This window comes from Fundulus heteroclitus, chromosome 13 (assembly GCF_011125445.2).
Source record: "Fundulus heteroclitus isolate FHET01 chromosome 13, MU-UCD_Fhet_4.1, whole genome shotgun sequence".
In the NCBI taxonomy this organism is placed as follows: Eukaryota; Metazoa; Chordata; class Actinopteri; order Cyprinodontiformes; family Fundulidae; genus Fundulus; species Fundulus heteroclitus.
The window spans coordinates 10,950,516-10,973,449 of record NC_046373.1 but is presented as its reverse complement, the minus strand read 5'-3'; the positions used below and the strand labels follow the sequence as shown (position 1 = coordinate 10,973,449).

General features: G+C 42.3%; 1 protein-coding gene across 3 annotated transcripts; it reads right to left on the bottom strand.

Moving 5' to 3' along the window:
* Window positions 1-4,561: 4,561 nt before the first annotated feature.
* Window positions 4,562-12,188, bottom strand: LOC105924032. 3 transcript variants are annotated; one of them, XM_036145045.1, is made up of 11 exons: window positions 11,947-12,188; window positions 10,071-10,159; window positions 9,543-9,692; window positions 9,141-9,277; window positions 8,825-8,961; window positions 8,597-8,690; window positions 8,258-8,369; window positions 7,823-8,049; window positions 7,507-7,681; window positions 5,927-6,057; window positions 4,562-5,339 (listed from the first exon to the last, which is right to left on the bottom strand). In XM_036145045.1, exons 1-11 carry the CDS (start codon window positions 11,955-11,957, stop codon window positions 5,022-5,024), a joined length of 1,581 nt encoding a protein of 526 aa, XP_036000938.1. In that variant the 5' UTR covers window positions 11,958-12,188; the 3' UTR covers window positions 4,562-5,021. The 3 variants fall into 3 exon arrangements, with proteins under 3 accessions (XP_036000938.1, XP_036000940.1, XP_036000939.1); XM_036145047.1 differs by lacking the exon at window positions 10,071-10,159; XM_036145046.1 differs by lacking the exon at window positions 11,947-12,188 and having other exon boundaries at window positions 10,034-10,126.
* Between the last annotated feature and the right edge of the window lie 10,746 nt (window positions 12,189-22,934).

The window sequence follows — 22,934 nt, the reverse complement described above, 5'->3', positions numbered from 1 at the left end:
AAACAAGATCTTGTTCCTGCATGGTTTAGCTCTGGGTGGAGTGTTAACTTCAGGTGGCCAGGAAATGAAACTACTCAGTGGCGACTGCACCATGTTCTGGTACAGCTTCAACGGCCATTACTACAAGTACATCTCCACACAGATTACCTGGGCTCAGGCAGAGCTCCACTGTGTGTCACAAGGAGCCAACCTGGTCTGTTCACAGCTCTGCAGAAGATGATTTTGTTAAATCTTTGATCAAGAACGTTGACACTGTTGATGGATTCACATGAATTGGACTCAATCCATGCAATCTGCATTATGACGGCAGATGGATGTCATCAGATTGTTCTGCAGTGAGATTATTCTCTTGGAGTCCCTTGCAGCCAAACAACTCTAATGGAGTTGAAGACTGTGTACACACCAACTATAATCAGTATAAATGGAATGACAACCCTTGTTCTACCTAATACCCATTTGTTTTTTGCAATCCACAAAGCCAGCCATTAGCACCTAAAATGGTTCAATACAGGGGTGTCACATTGATTTCTATATTGGGCCACTTTCGCATCATGAAATCATCAAAAGGGCCGGTTGCACATGTATAGATGATACGTTTGACTTCACAATTTAATTTCAGTTCATATAGAAATATAAAAAAATGCACATTAACATAAAAGGAGCACACTGAGGCCCTGTTATACAGTTTATCTGTAAAGAAAGTTGATATTGGGGTGAGTTACACTTTAAAATCTCATCATTCTGCATCACTTTTTCTCTTTTTGGATATTACTGGGTTGTTTTAATGTATTGTGGGAAAACTGACATCTAGTGGCAGGATGCTGTTACTACACAGTTTTTTAAAAATTGCTACAGGAGGCCCAGTTTCAGCCACTTAATACAATTTAGGAGGATTTATGCCTCTACTTTATGACATGTGTTGAGAATTAAAAATATATCTTAGTTGGGGTTACTGAGGAAAGCAGAGTTGGGTCTGTCCTTTCCTGCTTCAGCGTAAGATAAACATGGAGTTTTATTGTCCCGAGGGGGTGGTCAGCAGGAGAGGGGGTCAGTCATCCTCCCTCTGAGCCATGCAGGAGGAGTTTTAAAGTTGATAAAAGGAATGTCTTGGTAAAACTTACTTCAGACAGACAGACTTATCCACCGGTGAGAATAACATCTTGTAATGGTATGTACTCTGTCTCCATATTTAATTTCTAAGAATTAAATATGTATTTGAACCGTTCTACCTCTGATCAATGATTCCTTATTTTATTGTCAAATCTTAAACCGGGGTAAAAATGGGCCTTGCGTAGCGAAGCAGGATTAGGCCAATAATAAAAATATCACAATTTGGTCAGCCGTGACCCGGATTTTGACATTAAAATGGAGGAACATTTTGAATTTGGGCACGAAGAAGTAATCACTTACAGCAAAACAGGGTCGACCCGAAAAAAAGTAAGGAGATTTTGATTCTCCTATTGGCTAAAGATTAGATGTAGGCTAAATCAAGTGTTGCTGTAAGTGAGACGCTTTCTTCTCAAAATATCAGAGGCTGAACGGTATAACTAGGTTTGAATGGAATTTATGTTGAAACCGAGAAATGATTGAATGGGATTTATGTGTTTGTTTGCGTCAGAAAAACGTAAAATTAGATAGAAAATTAAATGGCAAGTAATCTTAGATGGTGAGGCTGTATGGGAAGGAAAATAGAAATAACAGCCAAGAAACTTAATTGTTGAGACTTTAAAGAATAACAATTGAGAAACTTAAATGTTGAGATTGCAAAAAACTTATTTAAAATCAAATAAAAAAGATAAAATATAAAGAATAAAAAATAGTCTCAGGAAGTTGGTCGCTCCCCCCCCATGACTGACGAGTTTGGTGAATTTTAAGACTGGGGTGGAACGTTACCTCGGAGAAAGGGGACTCTCCACAGAAACGTAGCGATAGGACGGCCGAGAATACGTAACATCTTTAAGTTGAGGCTAAGAGCAGCAAGACCTTAAGAGTGAGCTGTTATAGAAGATAAGAGATTAAAAAAGGGGCCCCAGGGAAGCAATAGAAGTTTGTTTTCTAGTTCTCGAAAAACGGGGTTTTTCGAGAACACGACGATCAGACGAGAAGATTTTAACATAAGGAAACGTTTCGTCGAGTGGAAGGGTATTAAAAGGAGAAGACCCTCTGCGCGCGCAAGGCTGTCTGTCTTAAATGTTATATTTGTTATGTCTTGTCTGATGTTTTGAATGTCTCGGTAATATGGGATCCATGGTTTTGAGAGAAGGAGAGATTGGTTGTACCTTGCAACTCAGCGGAGAGTGGGGGTGTGTGTGTGTGTGTGTGTGTCTTCATGAGGGTGTGAATTTCTCCGCGTGCATGGGCCTCAAGATTAGAGCAATGACTGGGGAGCAGTTTAATTTTGTTAAGTAAAAGTGGTAAGTAAAAATATGGGTGAAAAACTAAGGGGAATTTGGAAATCATTGGAAAAAGGGTTGATGCATTAATAATGTTTGTTGAAGTGCAGGAGAACTTTCAATGCAGTAAAACGTTTGAGGTATTGGCTGCAAGCTGTATGGGTGAGTTGCATTGGAGAGCATGAACAGCTGCATTTTGGTGAGTTCTGGAGAAAACTTTTTATTTTGAACTGTAGCCTAAAAGTTAGAAAGTGGTTAGAAGTTTGGAAAAGTTGTTGAAAATTTGGCAGAACATTGAACATCTGTTTGAGGCATTATAAATTGGGAAAACACAAAAAAGGGAACATGCCTTATGTTAGAGTGTAATTTTAACTAGCATTATCTATTGCAAAATAGCGTTTTAAAATGCCTAATGAATATATATACTTTCAGACATGAAATATAATTTGCGATTAAATAGTGATTAAATGGTTTTCATTGTTTGATAGCCCTAGTTATAATAGATAAATAAATAAATATAATTCATCAGACTTAAATCTGGCTGATTAATAGGGAGCAGAAAATGGCCACCCTATAAACTTTTGCTCGCTTGCAGGTCTGGGGAAAAAAAAAACACAAGTAAGCAGAACTACACAGAGTTAGGAGTTAAGGTTAAACTGTACCTTAATAGTGTGTGCAACCGGATATTGCGGTTGATTTGATCGATTTTGTTAACACTGCATTTAGTCATGAGTCAGTTTTGAAGTGATCCTCAAATGAACCAATTAAAATTGAGGAATTTATGACTAATGTTATTGGTTTGCATTGTTTTATTATAGATACTGATATTGCAGAGCGCCAAAACCTAGTAGAAATAGACAATATTACGGGATCATCACAGGACGGTCCCCAAATTATTCATTATATGTAATCACATTTTCATAGTCCCACAAAATGCAGATGCCCTTGTTACACAGTAATTTAGAGCCCGAGGAATCTTTTTTCTTTGTTCATTTGGTAATGTGCAAATTCTGGTGAATGAACTTTTCAACATCAGTTGCTGGTGATTGTTTGTGGCCGGCAGTATTTGACTTAACAATTTACTAAACACAGGCGCATAACTGATTTTAGAGCTGTTTTAAAATGTACCTTTGGTGTTTTTTATATATTTTTTTTTCCTTGATAGATGGAGTTACACAGCATTTTCTTTATACACTTTAGCAGAAGGTTCCTGAGTTTGACTGGGACTCTTGATATCTTCTGAAAAAAATCAGTAGGATGGGATCTAACACACAGGTGTGGATCCTAAATAAATCAGTCCAATTTAGGGGAATTATTTAGAGTAATAGTGTTACAACAACAAAAAAAACGTGTCCTCTTTAATATCTCAGCTGATGATTTTAATCTTGATACGCTCGCTCAGACAATATTTGATACACCATTTGCCTGAGACTCAAAGGAAGGGTGATACACAATGCTTGAGTTTGTTAATTACTAAAAGTTGCACAGTAAATTTTGAAGAGTAAAATTTACTCAATTTGAGGAAAATTTTACTCCCAAAAAGACAATATTTGGTCCCAGTCCAAAAAGAGTGAAATTTACTCCCATCATAGAGTTAAATTTTCAGAGTTATTTCTACTCTATCTAGAGTTCATGTTTTACTCCACAAGACTAAAATTTACTCAATTTAGCATAAAGTGAAAACAACTCCAACACCATTTCACTCAATACAGAGTTGTATTTTACTCTGTAAAGCAGTAACTGCCTCAAAATAAAGGTCCATTTCTAATATTATTTGAGTTGAATTTTACTCTATACAGAGCAGTAACTGTCTCAAAATAGAGGTCCATTTCTAATATTATTTGAGTTGAATTTTACTCTATACAGAGCAGTAACTGCCTCAAAATAGAGGTCCATTTCTAATATTATTTGAGTTGAATTTTACTCTATACAGAGCAGTAACTGTCTCAAAATAGAGGTCCATTTCTAATATTATTTGAGTTGAATTTTACTCTATACAGAGCAGTAACTGCCTCAAAATAGAGGTCCATTTCTAATATTATTTGAGTTGAATTTTACTCTATACAGAGCAGTAACTGCCTCAAAATAGAGGCCTTATTCTACAAATTCACTAAATTTCACTTAAAATGAATTGTAAAATGTTTGAAATAATAAAAAAAGACCAGAAATTAATATTCAACAATGAACTTGTATTATTCTTAAATGCATAATAGATGCAAGTGCACTCAACATATACATGTCAATACAGTTTGGCTGTTGTAATATGACAGCATTATATGAGACATGAAAATTTAAATGGTTTAAAAGTTTGCAACAAAAATCTCCATGAATAAAGCTCCATGGGCAGAGTAATCAATATGAAGGAGGAAAAAAAGGATTTTGGGGATACACATAATACTTAAAATATAATATAATAAAATTAAGTAGAATATTCACACAATTACTACACCACCTGCTGCAGATACGGCGGTAGAATATTGCAATAGAGTTCACCCCAGCCAAAAAATGTAAATCAGTACAAAATCAGAGCCCTCAAATGAAAATATTTGTTCAGTATAAAACAAAAAAAATAAATAAATCAGTTCAGCATCAGAACCCTCCAAACCAAAGCATCTTAAAGTGTCAGAATCAGTGCAGCATCCGAGCTCTCATCTCTTTGACCCTGGGATTCATCTTAGTTGTAGCAGCATCAATCTGGTAAACAGCGGTTTGCAAGAAGTGGTAGACATTGGCCAGATCCCTGTTGTATGAGGTAGCGAAGACGAAATGAGCTTTGAAAAGTTCATCAAAAGAGGCAAGCGCATCTGGTGACTGACATGGGATTGCATGTTTGTCAATCACAATGAAGTATTTTTGTATGGCGCTCCTCTGGGTCCCCACAGCCAGCAGATAGGGTTGACGGCTCTCTGTGATGCTGTCCAGATGACCCTCAACACTGGTCCCAGTCTGTGACAAGAAAATTTAATTAGTCTTGCTATTAAAATTAATCTGTTGCAGTTTAAGGCCCCATCGTCACAACCACAATCACTTATTGCCACAAAATGCAATTGAACCATAACATTTTCAGCCTTATATTTTTTATTCTTCTAAATGTAAAAGAAATAAAAGATTTACACTGCAAAAGGGGAACTAAAAGTTGGTAAAATAATCTTATAATTAGTGTATTTTTCTTTGATTTGAGCTGGTAAATCAGACTATTTGCCAATGGAATAAGATTTTTGTACTTAAAATAAAAATTCATCTCTATCATCTTATTTCAAGTGCAGTTTAGCTAATTATCTTATTTTAGGTTTAGAAATTATCATTCCATGGCAAATAATCTTATTTAGCTGCTCAAATCAAGGAAAAAGTTACAAATTTTAAGATTTTACTTACTTTTAGCTCCCGTTTTTCAGTTTAATCATATCAGCGTATATGAGGCTGACGATGATAGATTTGTGGGGAGCCAAATCAGATAAATTTCACAGGGTTTATTATAATGTTACAAACAGAACAGTTAGCCTTCTTAAGCTTTAAATAAACTGTAACATTACCTTGATAAATTTCACAAGGTGGTCAATGGCTTGTCTGGCAGAGAGCTTTCCTGGTCTTTTGTTGCGGCCATGAGGTGATGGTGGCATGAGGTGGATAAGGAGCAAGATGGATGACATTTCACTGTCCCATCCTGAAAATAAAGGAAATGTAGACATTTTTACTAAAATGTCTATACATACACACGTACACACACACGTACGTATGTACATACACACACACATACATGTACATACACACGTACATACATGTACATACACACGTACATACATGTACATACACACGTACATACATGTACAAACACACGTACATACATGTACATACACACGTACATACATGTACAAACACACGTACATACATGTACATACACACGTACATACATGTACATACACACACACATACATACACGTACACACACACGTACATACATGTACATACACACGTACATACGTACATACACACGTACATACGTACATACACACGTACATACGTACATACACACGTACATACACACATACATACATACATACACACGTACATACATACATACATACACACGTACATACATACATACATACACACGTACATACATACATACATACATACATACACACGTACATACATACATACATACATACATACATACATACACACACACATACATACACGTTAGGGCTTCGCGATATAGAAAAAAAGCTTATCGATAAAAAAAATGCATATTGATCGATATCGATAATTATTGAAAATATTTAAAACCATATTTTATGTGCAGCTCTGCATGGAAATTTTATGATATTGCTAAATGATTTGATTTAAATAAAGAACACAAACACAGAATTCCAATTAAATCTTTATTTAACCAACTTTTTTAACCATAACAGAATTTTTTAAAAAAAAAATAACAACTTTATATCGCGGATCAAGAGTGGCAGGTTATTGTTTGAAGCCAGGTTTTTCAGCTGCAGAGAACAGCAGACATATCCATCACTATGAAGCACGTTACTGCATGCGTTATGTCCTATGCCGCTTGGACGCTTTGTCATTTTATCACAAAGAAGGGAGCCCAGTTTAGCTGCTGTACCTACTTTGTTGTGGAAGAACTTCCAGAAAATTCCTCCGACAACGCGCAGTCACGCGGGGCTGCACAGCTCGCGCTGCTGCGGGTGTGAGCGGCTGAGCGGCTTACGTGATGAATACTGGTGGGTTGCGTTACCAGACTCTGTTTTTACCGGTTCCTTGCAAGTTTTACAAATCCCTGTGGTTTATTTCTATCAGGCTGGCGAACTAGTAAAACCCCGTTTTGCGACCATTTCCTCCGCCGCTCCTTGCAGCTACATATTCACATGCTCTGTGTTTTGGTTTGAGAGGGCGGCGCTTAGTGACGGCGTGCCGACTGTAGCAAGGAAGGAAAACTGTCTATCGAACTTTTTATCAACCCTATTTTTTCCTATCACGCCACACGTCTATCGATCGATATATATTGTTATTGAATTATCGCCCAGCCCTAATACACGTACATACATACACACACACGTACATACACACACACACATATATATATATCTCTTTTATTCGAGTGTACCATCTTTCAGTTCTTCTGTTGTGGATTCTGCGTTATGAAGGAGATCTTCAAGGTCGCTTGTCTGGGTGAGGCCACGACTTTGTTCAAGGACTTTCTGCCTGTAGTGAGTAGGCCACTTCTCCAGGAACCTTGCGGAAATGTCATCACCAAACATCAGACTGAAATCCTGCTCTATCTGCAGTCAAGATGGAATACAGAAAACAACATGGCATACATCATTAATAGGTGCACCAGGGCTTACCAGGGATGTCATCTGTTTAAAGTAATTTTTCATCTCAGCTCGATTTCAGTGCAAGGTAGTTTAAGAGCGACCTACCATTCCCTTGATGTCAAGAAATCTTGGAAAGGTGGTAAATATTTCAGAGGACTTTACTGGGTCATTAACCATTGCTTGGCGATGGGTGAAGGTCTGTTTCATCTTCTCCCTGATAATTGCTTCATCAGTTGTATACTTCATCAGTGCAATGGCCTCACAACACTGGGTTTCTGTGGCCAGTTGGTCTTCCTTACAGAATGGGGTTCTCTCACCAGAAACCGGACCGCCTGTAACAGTGAAACCACTTAATGATGCAATACTTTTACTTCCCAAAACAACTTGAGCCACTTTCACCCCTTACATAGCGGGCCACTTGTCTTTTTTCTAAACCCCTGCAATGCCCACTACTGTAACAAAAATCACTATGCACATTAATAATGAATTTAATGTGTGAATTCTCATAAAAAAAATATAACTACACTCAAATTCATGTACCTGTCAGCGGCTGAGGGCTTCTTTTCTTTTGTCCCTCTGAGGCTTCTTTCTGAAGCGTTTTCACTCTCCATGCAAGAAATCCACTCCCATCAACTGGATTGTAATACTGCTCCTAAAAAACAAGAAAGTATTTACATTTTTCATCCTTAAAACACTAACATGTACTTGTATAGACAGTTGCTAAAATCCAGGTCAGCCAGTTTGACGTCTGCTGTGTTTAACTTGTCGAGGTTAGGAGAAAGGGTCAGCATACAGAAATGTTGATATCTAATTGAAATATCATTTGTTTTTTTGATCTGTAACAAAAGTAATGAGTTAAGAGTTGTTTTATGTACTTACATAGCCCAAAGTTCCCTGGGGATCAGCCAGGTATGGAAACAAGGCTGTGATACCTTTTGCGTAGTCCTCTTTCACACGCTTTGAAGGACTTGTCCTACAGTGCGCACACACACACACACACACACATATGTGAGAGCTAAACATGCTGTGCCGATGCCTTCTGCACTGGATCTGCACCAAATAAAACCGTAAATGTTAGGGTTGGATATTAATTACATGACAACATACCCATGTTCACTCGCCATGTGTGCAACCAAGATCTTCACCATGTCACGTCTTCTGGAATCTGTTAAGCTTTTTGTCCAACCATACTCTGTAAAGATCCTCTCTCCTCCAGGTTTCTTCCTCAGAATATTTTCAATGAGCTAAGTGTGAAGGGGGGAAATGAGGGGAGGGAAGGGACATAAGGATTTGGTGGCCAATTATATTTACAGTGACAAAAATGTAAACCATGTTCCATATTTCTCTTCAAATTTACTTGACCATTTCCCCCATACCCTTTTATCAGAATTACCATCTTGATCCCTCCATGTGCAAAGCTTACCTGAGCGAGACGAGTCAGGTCAGCTCTGTTTCTTTGGACAGGAGTAGACTGTAAAATGATGGTGTCATCAGAGTCCCCTTCATCAAAGGAGCTGTTGCTGGTGCAAAGGGGGTGGCTTCTAGAATGGCTGACTGAATCTAGCATGTTGATATAACAGGTGTGGTTATAATATGTCATTAGAAAGAAAGGATCATCTGTGATAAGAGTAGTGCACAAGACCCCGTTAGATTAGGATAGATCCACACACTGAGCTAGTGATTCTTCAGATGCTTTCTTAAGTGTCTGAAGAGGCATGTTTATTCAAAATGTCATGCAATGTGGATAAGCATCTTTTTACTATGTTGCATTACAAAGTTAGACAGGACTGCATGGATTATGAGACTGAGTTAACAAGTTACTCACCTTCAAAATCTGAACCCTTGGGCAAACGGACCTCTAGCACACCCGGATCTGGTTTCATTTCAAGAAACGCAAATGCATCCTCGTCAATTTCAGTGTTCAAATCATCATAGACTTTTAAGTCCAAGGTAGGAATCTCAAACTTCTTGGAAACTGTGAAGACAAAACAATATTGCACAAGATTGATATTGTGTTGTGCAATTTATAAAAATTTTATTAAAAGGTCACACATTTGGGATCTCTTTAGATATGGACCACTTAAAACAATGATTTCATACTTTATAAAAAAAAATGGATTTTTTCTAATATGTGAATATACTTTTCCAGCGAACATTTCTAACTCAAATCATTCGTTTTATCGGGGTACACAAAACACGATTTAGAGAGGGGGTCCAAAGTCAAATACATACTTTTCTAAGGGTCCTCGAAAAAAACAACAATGATAATAATAATAATAATAATAATAATAATAAAAGACAGAACCGCTTACTTACATATGACACCCAGTAGGTTGTGCAATGTTTCACTCACCACAGTCCAAAAATGATTTGAAGGTCAGCTGCCCTTCATGACAAATGTATTTCTGGCGGTCTCTGTATTTCACTCTTACAGCCTGCATCCTTTATGGAAAGTAAAAAAATAAGTTACTAAGATGATATAATTCATGCACTGAAGGATACAATTAGCTTAAGTATTACAAAAGCCCTATTTACAATTAGACTCGATATCACTCTACATTTGCATCTAATTAAATGCTGTTTGAAAGCTGGGTAAAGTACTTATTTTTCTCAGTTTGCTTCCAGTGTGTTTATATGGCTTTCAATTCACATTACAGTGCTGCCGCTCCAGCATAGACCACAACACACCATCTCTGAGTGAATAAAGAAAGGCTGGTGTCAACCAGTTTCATTTGAGCTCACCTCTGTAAACCTCACATAATTCCTTTCCACTCTTTGCTACGCGAGAAAACTATCCAAAACTGTCCTTGAGGACATGTTTGTTCCATGACTCAATTCAGAGTAAAACACACGTGCTTGCTAACGGTCCAAAGACACACTAGCTAAGTAAAGACTCAATTCAGAGTAAAATACACGTGCTTGCTATCAAAATACCAGGTGAAAACGGTCCACATGAAAAAACCCACCATAGAACGGAAAAACAATTAAAACAATCGTGTAAATGCCTTAATTCAAAGAAAATAACCTTACACGTGCTTGCTAACGGTCCAAACACACACTAGCTCAGTAGTGACTCAATTCAGAGTCAAACACATGTGCTTGCTGACGGTGCACACCAAAACCTCACTTATTAACCAAAGTCTGGTAAAACCTCATGATAGTCCTTGCTACCCGAACAGCAGAGAAAACAGACCACTTCACCGCGGTCATATAATAGACTGGTACATGAAACATTTTAAATTTAAATACATTTGCAAACCGAGGGCACAACTTATTACAATGTAAACCTTCAATAAAATGGCCAGTAAATTCACATTACAGTGCTGCCGCTCCAGCATAGACCACAACACACCATCTCTGAGTGAATAAAGAAAGGCTGGTGTCAACCAGTTTCATTTAAGCTCACCTCTGTAAACCTCACATAATTCCTTTCCACTCTTTGCTACGCGGGAAAACTATCCAAAACTGTCCTTGAGGACATGTTTGTTCCGTGACTCAATTCAGAGTAAAACACACGTGCTTGCTAACGGTCCAAACACACACTAGCTAAGTAAAGACTCAATTCAGAGTAAAATACACGTGCTTGCTATCAAAATACCAGGTGAAAACGGTCCACATGAAAAAACCCACCATAGAACGGAAAAACAATTAGAACAATCGTGTAAATGCCTTAATTCAAAGAAAATAACCTTACACGTGCTTGCTAACGGTCCAAACACACACTAGCTAAGTAAAGACTCAATTCAGAGTAAAATACACGTGCTTGCTGACGGACGGTGCACACCAAAACCTCACTTATTAACCAAAGTCTGGTAAAACCTCATGATAGTCCTTGCTACCCGAACAGCAGAGAAAACAGACCACTTCACCGCGGTCATATAATAGACTGGTACATGAAACATTTTAAATTTAAATACATTTGCAAACCGAGGGCACAACTCAATAGAGAGTAAACCTTTGATAAAACGGCCAGTAAAAACTAAGCTCAGTAAAAACACACGTGGTAAATTAAGCTAACAACAGTGAAGTTCGGTTTAAATTCACATTTAAAAATATAGTTTGTGCTGAAGCTAACATTAGCATCGACATAACTGCAGTTATACCGTGTGTGAGACCCACAAACTCGCAAGCTGCAATGCTACTCACAAGTATTACCTTCCAATAAGCTAACAGAATGCTGCTGACATTTTGTCTTAAATAAAATCAATTTTAATAATTTGCTGACTTACCCGACAAACATCCGTCTTCACCTTGACCTTTCACTGCTGGGATTGCAAATGACGGCAGAAACGAAACCTAAGGAGCATTAAGGGGCGTGGTCTTGATATTACTCCAAAATAATTAACTCTATTTTTTTTCTCCTACTCTAGTGACCACGGGAAGTAATTACACTCCAAAATTAATAAACATTACTCTTTTAGAGGAAAATAATGGTAACTCTGAAAAAAGTACTCTCTAATTTTTCCTGTGTGGTAAAATTACAGTTATTGGAAAACAATATAGGAAGGAGTGACAGTAGGCAGCTGATTCCATTGAGAACTGTCTCTATTTTAATTTAAGGTGGGGGAGCTTCCTCCCCCCTGTTTTTCTTTTTCTATCTTAATTTTGTTATAGGTCTGTTCGTTCTGGAGTATGGACACGTCTGACATGAGACGCAGATCAGTGCCGATTTGGGGTTGGAAGAATGAAACAGAGCATTTACAGCCGATATGTGTGTCGTGGGGCACCCATCACATCTGGGACAGTTGCTTACGCTGGACACTGGGCCAAGGACTGTTTTACATCACTAAATCCTGGCAAGAAGTCCTAATACCACCTCACCTTCAAGAAGGTCAGTGCTCCATCTAAGGGATAACGCTCCCATGAACAATGTTTCCTCACCCTGGAACAATGGCCAACGCCTATGAACAGCACAGATCCTAAGCTGTCAAGGAAAAATGACTGTCTGCATACACTGGAGTTGAATGTCTCATCCAGTTTCTGAGTCGTGGACCAGAACTTTGTCACTGAGGTGCATCGACAGCGAATCACTGCAACACGTGGGGGACGAAATGTGGAGTTCCATACATGGAAGCTGTGAGTGCGACGTCTAAACTCCAATCTCTTTTCTGCCTGATCTGCTGTACATGTCAGTCCAGTCCATCTCAGGGACCACAGACTGATAACAGACTTTTTGTTAAGGTAATTCAGACTTCTATTTCTACCAATATACTTTTGACCAAATTTTATGGAATGTGATTTCTAATATTTTTTCTGTGTCTCCAACTTTTTGTTGAGCTTCTAGGCAAAGGTGCAGGTAATAACTTCTTAAGGCAGCCGATTGGGCAGATACGAACACTACAGGTTTGCGGTTTTGAAAACTATACTACTGTCTCTTAAATTTTTTACTATATAACTGATATGTTCCTTTTAAACATGAGTTTTAATTCTATTATGTCCAGGACCGTATTGCTCATAATTGACAGCAGAAGGTGTATTTTACCATCACAATTATTAGCAGCAAATCCACTGGGGTGGGGATATTTTTCACATTTAGGGTTCTGTGATGCTGCATGCTCACAGCTGCATGCCATAAATTTACAGACTGGAAGTTCTTATCAGCTTCTATGACGCAGGGGGCCTCTCACTAGCAGGCAAAGGGGTGATCTGGGTGAGACGTTTTGTTTCCTATTCATTGCAGAGATACACTTTTTAGGTTAAACGGATCTGTTAGGCTATTTCTTGATAACTCATAAGTATTGAGATTTTTCTATTGTACAATATAACTGTTGCATGCTAAAACTTATCAGATTTCCACCAGACTTTGCCGTTACCAGGTGTTTTATTCAGGTAAAACCCAATATTTTATCAGTGTGTAAGTACCTTGGAACATTCAGCATTTTCATACCATCAACTTGCTGTGAGCACATTAGAATAATCATTATTTCAATGGGTACACTGATCTTTTTGGAGGACTTCTTGTAGATCTGTGGGATTATGAAATTGCATTAAGTTTTGATCTGAATCCGGGATATAGGGCAGTGTTTTTCATACTTCAATTCAGATAATTATTTGCAGTTAATTGATTCCCTGTGATGACTAATACTATTCTTTGTTAATGTTTTGTAACAAAATTAATTTTGTTCCAAGCAGAGGGATATGACATAAACATTTATATGATAACACTATATCGTAAAGTTATATAGATCTTAAACTTTATATCAACCCTTGGCACAAGTAATTTGAAAGAAGGATTCTTGTGCAGGACCCCACAGAGGTATGTAACTGCATTGTAAATCAGATAACGGTTGTTTAAACAAAAAGAAACCCCCACAAAAGACCTTACCCATGGCTCTCCGGAAGGTTTGTTAAGTGACTCCCAAAACAGAACTATAAATTAGATTTAATTAGCGGAGTGTCAGACACCACGTATCGGCTACAGATAGATTATATGAGGGGGTTCTTGGATAAAGGCTTAAAACAGTTTAAGCAGGACAATAAAGTGAATGTTAAATTAAACAGAAAAACTACATAAACTACAAAAAATGGATAAAACAGAGATAAACAGAGGGTAACTTATTGCATATTTAGTTTACTTTTGTAACGTTCTGTGAGGAATCCTATTAGAGCCAGACACGGAGCTGATGCCAAAAGATTTATTAAAGTGGAAGCTGGGCAGTCCAGGCAAAAACAAAAAGATACAGAGCTGGCATCCAAGTAAACCGGGAAATCTTGGGCAGACTCAAATAACAGAAATGGATCAAAACAGGTGACAGACAGGTAAACAGACGGATCAAAAAATACTGGACTGTTCTTACCACTGGCGGAGTGAGTGGAAGCAAAGCAAGACATCCTGGCGACGAACAGAAAACTAAGGCGGGCTTAAATAGGTGGAACAGGAGAACAGGGCGGAACTAATTAACCAAAACAGGTGAAAGCAATAGAAGGAACCTACAGACTAATAAAGAAAACCACTAAGCAAATAAAACCAAGACTAGGAGACTACAAACAGACAAAGCACAAATCAAAACAACACAACACAGAAATAAATCCTAAAACAGAAAAGTTGACTAACTGAAAATAACCAAAACCACAACAGAACATTACAGAGCCCCCCCCTCAAGGGCGGATTCTAGACGCCCTTTACGTCTCTACCAAGAAAACTAAATAAAAGTCTGACCGGGCGGGTGGAGGGGGCTACAGGCAGGAGGGTCAGAAAAAAGACAAAACAACCAAAACAAGAGTCCAAAACAGAAAACAACCCACATCGGGCGAATCCAAACTAACAGAAAATCTCCAAAACAGTTCCCCCAACAGAGAGTCCGGTGGTCTTCCCGGCGGACGACCCCAGCGAATCAGGAAGTCTGGCGGTCTTCCCGGCGGGGGGCCCCTGCGTGAGAGGCTCTCCGGCGGACGGCCCCGGCGTGACAGATTCTCCGGCGGACGTCCCGGCGGACGTCCCAGACGTGACAGGTTCTCCGGCGGTCGTCCCGGCGGACGGCCCAGACGTGACAGGTTCTCCGGCGGTCGTCCCGGCGGACGGCCCAGACGTGACAGGTTCTCCGGCGGACTGCCCCGGCGTGACAGGTTCTCTAGCGGACGACCCCGGCGTGACAGGTTCTCTGGCGGATGGCCCCGGCATGCTAGGCTCTCCGGCGGACGTCCAGGAGGCCGTCTACGGAGCAGGAACCTCGGAGACCGGCGGCGGAGCAAGAATCTAGGAGGCCGGCGGCGGAGCAGGAATCTAGGAGGCCGGCGGCGAGGTCTGGAGAGAGAGGAGACAGAATCCGGCGCCGGACTACAGGGTAGAGAAGGCGTCAAACTCAAGGATGCGGAAGGCACCGGACTATAGGCTGAGGAGGGCGCCGAACTACGGGCTGAAAGAGGCGCCAGACTAAAGACTACGGGAGGCGGCGCCGTGTTAGTGGCTACAGGCGGCGGCGCCGTGTTAATGACTGCAGGCGGCGGCGTCTGGTTAGTGGCTACAGGCGGCGGCGCCTGGTTAGTGGCTACAGGCGGCGGCGCCTGGTTAGTGACTACAGGCGGCGGCGCCGTGTTAATGGCTACAGGCGGCGGCGCCTGGTTAGTGGCTACAGGCGGCGGCGCCTGGTTAGTGGCTAAAGACGGCGGCGCCTGGTTAGCGGCTACAGACGGCGGCGCCTGGTTAGCGGCTACAGGCGGCGGCGCCTGGTCACTGGTTCCCGGTGCGGGAGCCTGACTACAGGCGACTGAAAAAGGAGCCTGGCTACAGGCGACGGACGAAGGAGCCTGGTTACAGGCGACGGACGAAGGAGCCTGGCTACAGGCGACCGAAGGGGGAACCTGACTACAGGCGACCGAAGGGGAAGCCTGACTACAGGCGACCGAAGGGGAAGCCTGACTACAGGCGACCGAATGGGGAGCCTGACTACGGGCGACCGAAGGAGGAGCCTGACTACAGGCGACCGAAGGGGAAGCCTGACTACAGGCGACCGAAGGGGAAGCCTGACTACAGGCGACCGAAGGGGGAGCCTGACTACAGGCGACCGAAGGGGGAGCCTGACTACAGGCGACCGAAGGGGAAGCCTGACTACAGGCGACCGACGAAGGAGCCTGACTACAGGCGACCGACGAAGGAGCCTGACTACAGGCGACAGACGAAGGAGCCTGACTACAGGCGACAGACGAAGGAGCCTGACTACAGGCGACCGAAGGGGGAGCCTGACTACAGGCGACAGACGAAGGAGCCTGACTACAGGCGACAGACGAAGGAGCCTGACTACAGGCGACAGACGAAGGAGCCTGACTACAGGCGACAGACGAAGGAGCCTGACTACAGGCGACGGAGGAAAGAGCCTGGCGACAGGCGACCGACGAAGGAGCCTGGCTACAGGCGACTGAAGGGGAAGCCTGGCTACAGGCGACTGAAGGGGAAGCCTGGCTACAGGCGACTGAAGGGGAAGCCTGGCTACAGGCGACTGAAGGGGAAGCCTGGCTACAGGCGACTGAAGGGGAAGCCTGGCTACAGGCGACTGAAGGGGAAGCCTGGCTACAGGCGACTGAAGGGGAAGCCTGGCTACAGGCGACTGAAGGGGAAGCCTGGCTACAGGCGACTGAAGGGGAAGCCTGACTACAGGCGACTGAAAGGGGAGCCTGGCTACAGGCGACTGAAGGGAATGCCTGGCTACAGGCAGCTAACGTGGGAGCCTGGCTACAGGCTGCTAAAGTGGGAGCCTGGCTACAGGCTGCTGAGGTGGGAGCCTGGCTACAGGCTGCTAAGGTGGGAGCCTGGCTACAGGCTGCTAACGTGGGAGCCTGGCTACAGGCTGCTAACGTGGGAGTCTGGCTACAGGCTGCTATAGTGGGAGCCTGGCTACAGGCTGCTATAGTGGGAGCCTGGTTACAGGCTGCTAAGGTGGGAGCCTGGCTACAGGCTGCTAAGGTGGGAGCCTGGCTACAGGCTGCTAAGGTGGGAGCCTGGCTACAGGCTGCAGAGGCCACAGGGCTACAGGCTACAGAGGCCACAGGGCTACAGGCTACAGAGGCCACAGGGCTACAGACTACAGAGGCCACAGGGCTACAGACTACAGAGGCCACAGGGCTACAGACTACAGGAGACCCCGGGCTGCAGGCTTCAGGAGACCCCGGGCTGCAGGCTTCAGGAGACCCCGGGCTGCAGGCTTCAGGAGGCCCCGGGCTGCAGGCTTCAGGCACCAAAGTCAGACCCTTAGCCACCAGGAGTCTCAGAATCAACTCCTGGAGGGTCTCAGAAAGAGACGTCCAATAAAGTCTCTCCCAGAGCTGACTGTTCATGAGGGCTATCTGGGGTCTGGACTTGTAAATAACACCATGAGGCTCTTGGTCTCCAGGGGGTCCCGGTTGTTGAATCCCCTTCTGAGGTCCTGGGTGCCCGAAGAGCGAAGGATCCCCCTGGGTTCCCACGTCGCAGGTCTGTGACGGACCCCTCTGGGTACCAACGTCGCAGGTCCGCGACTGACCCCTCTGGGTTCCCACGTCGGACGTCAGCGACGGACCCCTCTGGGTTCCCACGTCGGACGTCAGCGACGGACCCCCTTGGGTTCCCACGTCGCAGGTCGGTGACGGACCCCTCTGGGTTCCCACGTCGGACGTCAGCGACGGACCCCTCTGGGTTCCCACGTCGGACGTCAGCGACGGACCCCCTTGGGTTCCCACGTCGCAGGTCGGCGACGGACCCCTCTGGGTTCCTACGTCGCAGGTCGGCGACGGACCCTCCTGGGTGCCTACGTCGCATGTCGGCGACGGACCCTCCTGGGTCAACTTGTCGCTGGCCAGAGGAATCAGGTCCTCCTGGACCCCCTCATAGGGCTTGACAGGAGCCGAGGCGTCGGTCAGGCTCACGGTGAGAAACCCAGAAGGCGTGGCGTCGGCCGTTTCCTCGGTGAGAGAACCAGAAGCCGAGGCGTCGGCCGTTTCCTCGGTGACAGAACCAGAAGCCGAGGCGTCGGCCGGTCCCTCGGTGACAGACCCAGAAGCCGAGGCGTCGGCCGTTTCCTCGGTGACAGAACCAGAAGCCGAGGCGTCGGCCGTTTCCTCGGTGACAGAACCAGAAGCCGAGGCGTCGGCCGGTCCCTCGGTGACAGACCCAGAAGCCGAGACGTCAGCCGGTCCCTCGGTAACAGACTTAGGTCGGCAGTAGAATGTTCTGAGGGCTGACCTATAACGCCCCTCCACCTCCTTTAATCTCTGCTCCAGCTCCTCCGAATAGTGGCTGAAGAGAGCCTCCCTTAGGCGTTTAATGAGGGGAGCAAAGGTCCTTATCTTGTCCTCCAAGGATTTGTAATCAGCCTCTTCAGCGCCACTAGGAGGAGCTGTGGGCGGATTCGGACAGGGAAGTGGAGGACCCCGGTCCACTGAACAGGAAGCGGCCGAGGACGCCGACGGGGCAGCCGGCGGAAGCTGAGAAGCTACGCCCGATCGCTGCTCCGAGCGGCTGGAGGACTGGTAAACAGGTCGCCGTCTTCTCCTCCGGTGGCGGGATGGCGGGCTTGGCGGGGACTCCAAACTCTCCTGACGAGACGGGACCGCCGACGCCCGCGGCGATTCATGCGCCTCACCGTCAAGAGAAGGGAACGGGATCGAGTCCAGAAACAAATCCGGACGGAGCTTCCGGATCACCTCCGCGTCGACCTCCAGGAAGACGTCCGGATCTGGAAGGCACCGCGGTGAAGATGGTCGAACGGAGAACTCCGGTGAGTGACTTATGAGGCAGGGGTGGGGGGGTGGAGAGTCTGTCTGAGATAGCATAGCTCCTCCAGAACGGAAAAAACGTGTCGGCTTAGGATTCATTTGACTGGCCAGGATGTACTGTAACGTTCTGTGAGGAATCCTATTAGAGCCAGACACGGAGCTGATGCCAAAAGATTTATTAAAGTGGAAGCTGGGCAGTCCAGGCAAAAACAAAAAGATACAGAGCTGGCATCCAAGTAAACCGGGAAATCTTGGGCAGACTCAAATAACAGAAATGGATCAAAACAGGTGACAGACAGGTAAACAGACGGATCAAAAAATACTGGACTGTTCTTACCACTGGCGGAGTGAGTGGAAGCAAAGCAAGACATCCTGGCGACGAACAGAAAACTAAGGCGGGCTTAAATAGGTGGAACAGGAGAACAGGGCGGAACTAATTAACCAAAACAGGTGAAAGCAATAGAAGGAACCTACAGACTAATAAAGAAAACCACTAAGCAAATAAAACCAAGACTAGGAGACTACAAACAGACAAAGCACAAATCAAAACAACACAACACAGAAATAAATCCTAAAACAGAAAAGTTGACTAACTGAAAATAACCAAAACCACAACAGAACATTACAACTTTAAAACCATTGGTGTGTCAGGTAGTTTGTTAAGGATTCAAAGCCACGTATATCTGTTGCAGTAAACTGGATCAGGATTTGTAACAACTGGATAAAACAAAATGAGGGTTTGCTTTTCCTCTCAGATTAAAAATAGGAACTTTTTTACAGCATAGACATCTGAGTAAATGGTACAGAAGTGAGGTGTGGTGACTGCTGAAAGGTTTTGTGTGGAGTGGAGTGCTGAATGGTAATCTTTAATCTTTAATCCAGAGAACATTCTGACATTCTTACAGGAAAATGTACTTTGATTTCAAACTAAATTAACTAATTTTGGATTCCACAGACATGGCGATTCCCACCGGAGGTATAAAGTTTTTGTGCAGGCATTCTTTTGCAGGACAATCAGAGGCCCAGCGTCAGGAAAGAGGAATTGCAATAAAATGTCTCATTAACTATTGCATTTCTAAAATAGGTTTCTCATAGGATGGAGAAGAAACAACAAGAAGGTTGGTTCAGATTAATGGGGAGAATTCTAAACACAATTGGTTAAAGTTCTGTGCACAGACTACATTGAAATTGGGGTGGAAAAGATGTGAAGTGTTTTCTTGTGGGAGTGTTCAGTTAATTTCATTACAGGATATGATTCCATATGACTGAAAGGAGCTTTTCGGGACCGAAGTCAACCTCCGGAATTACAGGTAGCACACAACGTTTGATATCTAAGCGGTTGTCGTGTAAGTTTCAGGAGACATATAATTAGGAGAAATGTGACGGGAGTCCACTCACCCCCGACTTCGACGGAGTGCACGCTAAGGTTATCGACAAGCAGATGTGGTGGGCCAGAGGTCAGGGGCCCATCAGATTCCAGAGCCATGTGTACCAGCCACCAGAGGGTTCCAGGGAGACATCACCGGAACAACTTATCTCGCAGAGCCACCCATAGGGGCACCGGAGGGGCAGCTGGAATTTTATTTTGTTTTCGTTTTTTATTTTTAATAAAGATTAACATACAGTTCTGTGGAGACCGCGGTTGGAACACTGACTCTTTAAACCATCTTCTTTAAAGGCGAGAAGAAGACATCTTCGAGACGCAAGACATCATGACAACAATTGAATGCATTGTGTAACAAAGAAAAAAGAAAATGAGAGTTTTGTAACCACTGCATATGTCTTATAAGTTCCATATTCATAAGGTGTTCAATATTAGTATCGTTAGAATCTTGGTTTTGCATTGCATGAAAATCTGTTTTTTATTCTGTGGTTTGATCTGAGTGTAGTGCTTTCATGGGTTATCTTTATTTCTAAAAAGACATTTTGTTAATCTAGGTTAGGACTCTTAAAGTCATATTTAGATCATATAATAGTTTCTGGTAGTTGCACATTTATCTTAGCCTTGCACCTCTCGGATAAAGGTGCTTACTTTTCTTAATTCTAGTAGGTTAGAGATTCAGATAGGTTTAGTAGCTTTTTAGCTTATACTTGGGTTAGTTTACATTTAAAGGGAACATTTAAACTTCATTTGATTTCATAAGTCGCCAACAGAGGGGACAGTGGGTTACAATATTACATCTTACTATTTACATTTTGTTTAAGGGTTTCAAGACATAGACTTAGTTTAGCCTAGTTATTGGTTTGATCTTTGAGGGATCAAAACAGAGGGGTTGTTGAGAATTAAAAATATATCTTAGTTGGGGTTACTGAGGAAAGCAGAGTTGGGTCTGTCCTTTCCTGCTTCAGCGTAAGATAAACATGGAGTTTTATTGTCCCGAGGGGGTGGTCAGCAGGAGAGGGGGTCAGTCATCCTCCCTCTGAGCCATGCAGGAGGAGTTTTAAAGTTGATAAAAGGAATGTCTTGGTAAAACTTACTTCAGACAGACAGACTTATCCACCGGTGAGAATAACATCTTGTAATGGTATGTACTCTGTCTCCATATTTAATTTCTAAGAATTAAATATGTATTTGAACCGTTCTACCTCTGATCAATGATTCCTTATTTTATTGTCAAATCTTAAACCGGGGTAAAAATGGGCCTTGCGTAACGAAGCAGGATTAGGCCAATAATAAAAATATCACACATGATATAACTGTTTTGGCTTTTGAGGTGTCCTTTGTTCTTGATGGTGAGAGATATTTTATCCCAACTGGAGTTTCTGCCAGAAAGCCTCATATGCTGCTTCATTTTTGGGTAAACTGAGTTAAGAATGTTACACACAACATTTTGACTTTGCTGGGGGTAATTAAGACAGTAAATCAATGACAGGGATTATGAGATGAGTTTAGTCACAAACTCTTAGACTGATTATTTACAAAATGCATTGGTGAGTCCTTGGTATGTTATCTTGTTAAGCATTATATTTTATATTCATGTTTTTAAAAAAAAATATTCATTACAAGATTATTTCTGTTGGACCATACAAAACCTCATTTTAAATGACTTAGAACAACATATCCTTAGGCAATTTGTGTATTAAATGTGTACAAATGAGAACTCACATGTCTATAATTTTCAAACTTCATGTAAAGGAAGATTTACTTCTAACATAGTGTTACATCAAGCAAGCACCTTATTTTCATCTATTAAATAAATCTAACAGAATGAAAGAAAGATAAAAAAAGAGGTTACCTAGATTAGTTCAATAAATAGATAGATTACATGTATTAATTGGTTTATGATACTACTTTATCTTCAGTCTTTGCTTTTTTATCTTTGAATGAGTTAAAGAGAATAATTCAATGGTTGTTTACAATCTGGAGTCGTGGCTTGGAACCATATTTATTAGTTTGTGATTAACACAACTCCTCCCTGTTACAGTCAGTTGTTGCTCTTAAAGTTCTCAGGAAGGCCTTGATCATGTCAGGACATTTTCTGACCCTTTGACCCTTTCTGCTTCTGCTGTGATGGTATCTGAAGACAGGAGAACTGGGATGCCAAAAAAAGTTCAAATAGCATCGCTGGACTTAACGGGAATTTAGTTTGTGAAAAACATGTGAATTATGCAGAAAAAATAAATGTCAACATGTGTAATATGTGCAGAGACAAGTTGTTGAAGTTCCAAAACAATATCAAAACCTTAATAACTAATATTGATGAAACACAATTCTGCTATTATACATATTTGATTGTATTTTTTCAGTGATCAAGTTTGTTCTGTCTCCCTCAGATGATAAAGTAATTATCAAAACCCTGAGCTAGATAACTATGCACTCAGTGAAATCTGCACAACCATAAAGATAACAACATGATTCCATGAAAAGGAAACAGATAGAAATGTCCTATAAAGGAAAGCTTTGATGGAAATTCAGAATAACAGTTAAAGTAACTCATTAATAGGTATGGGATAGACGCCCCTTCTGAGGAATATAAAAATGGCAGGTTGACTTCTGTCTCTCCAGGAATCTCTTCTGCATCCTTCTCTG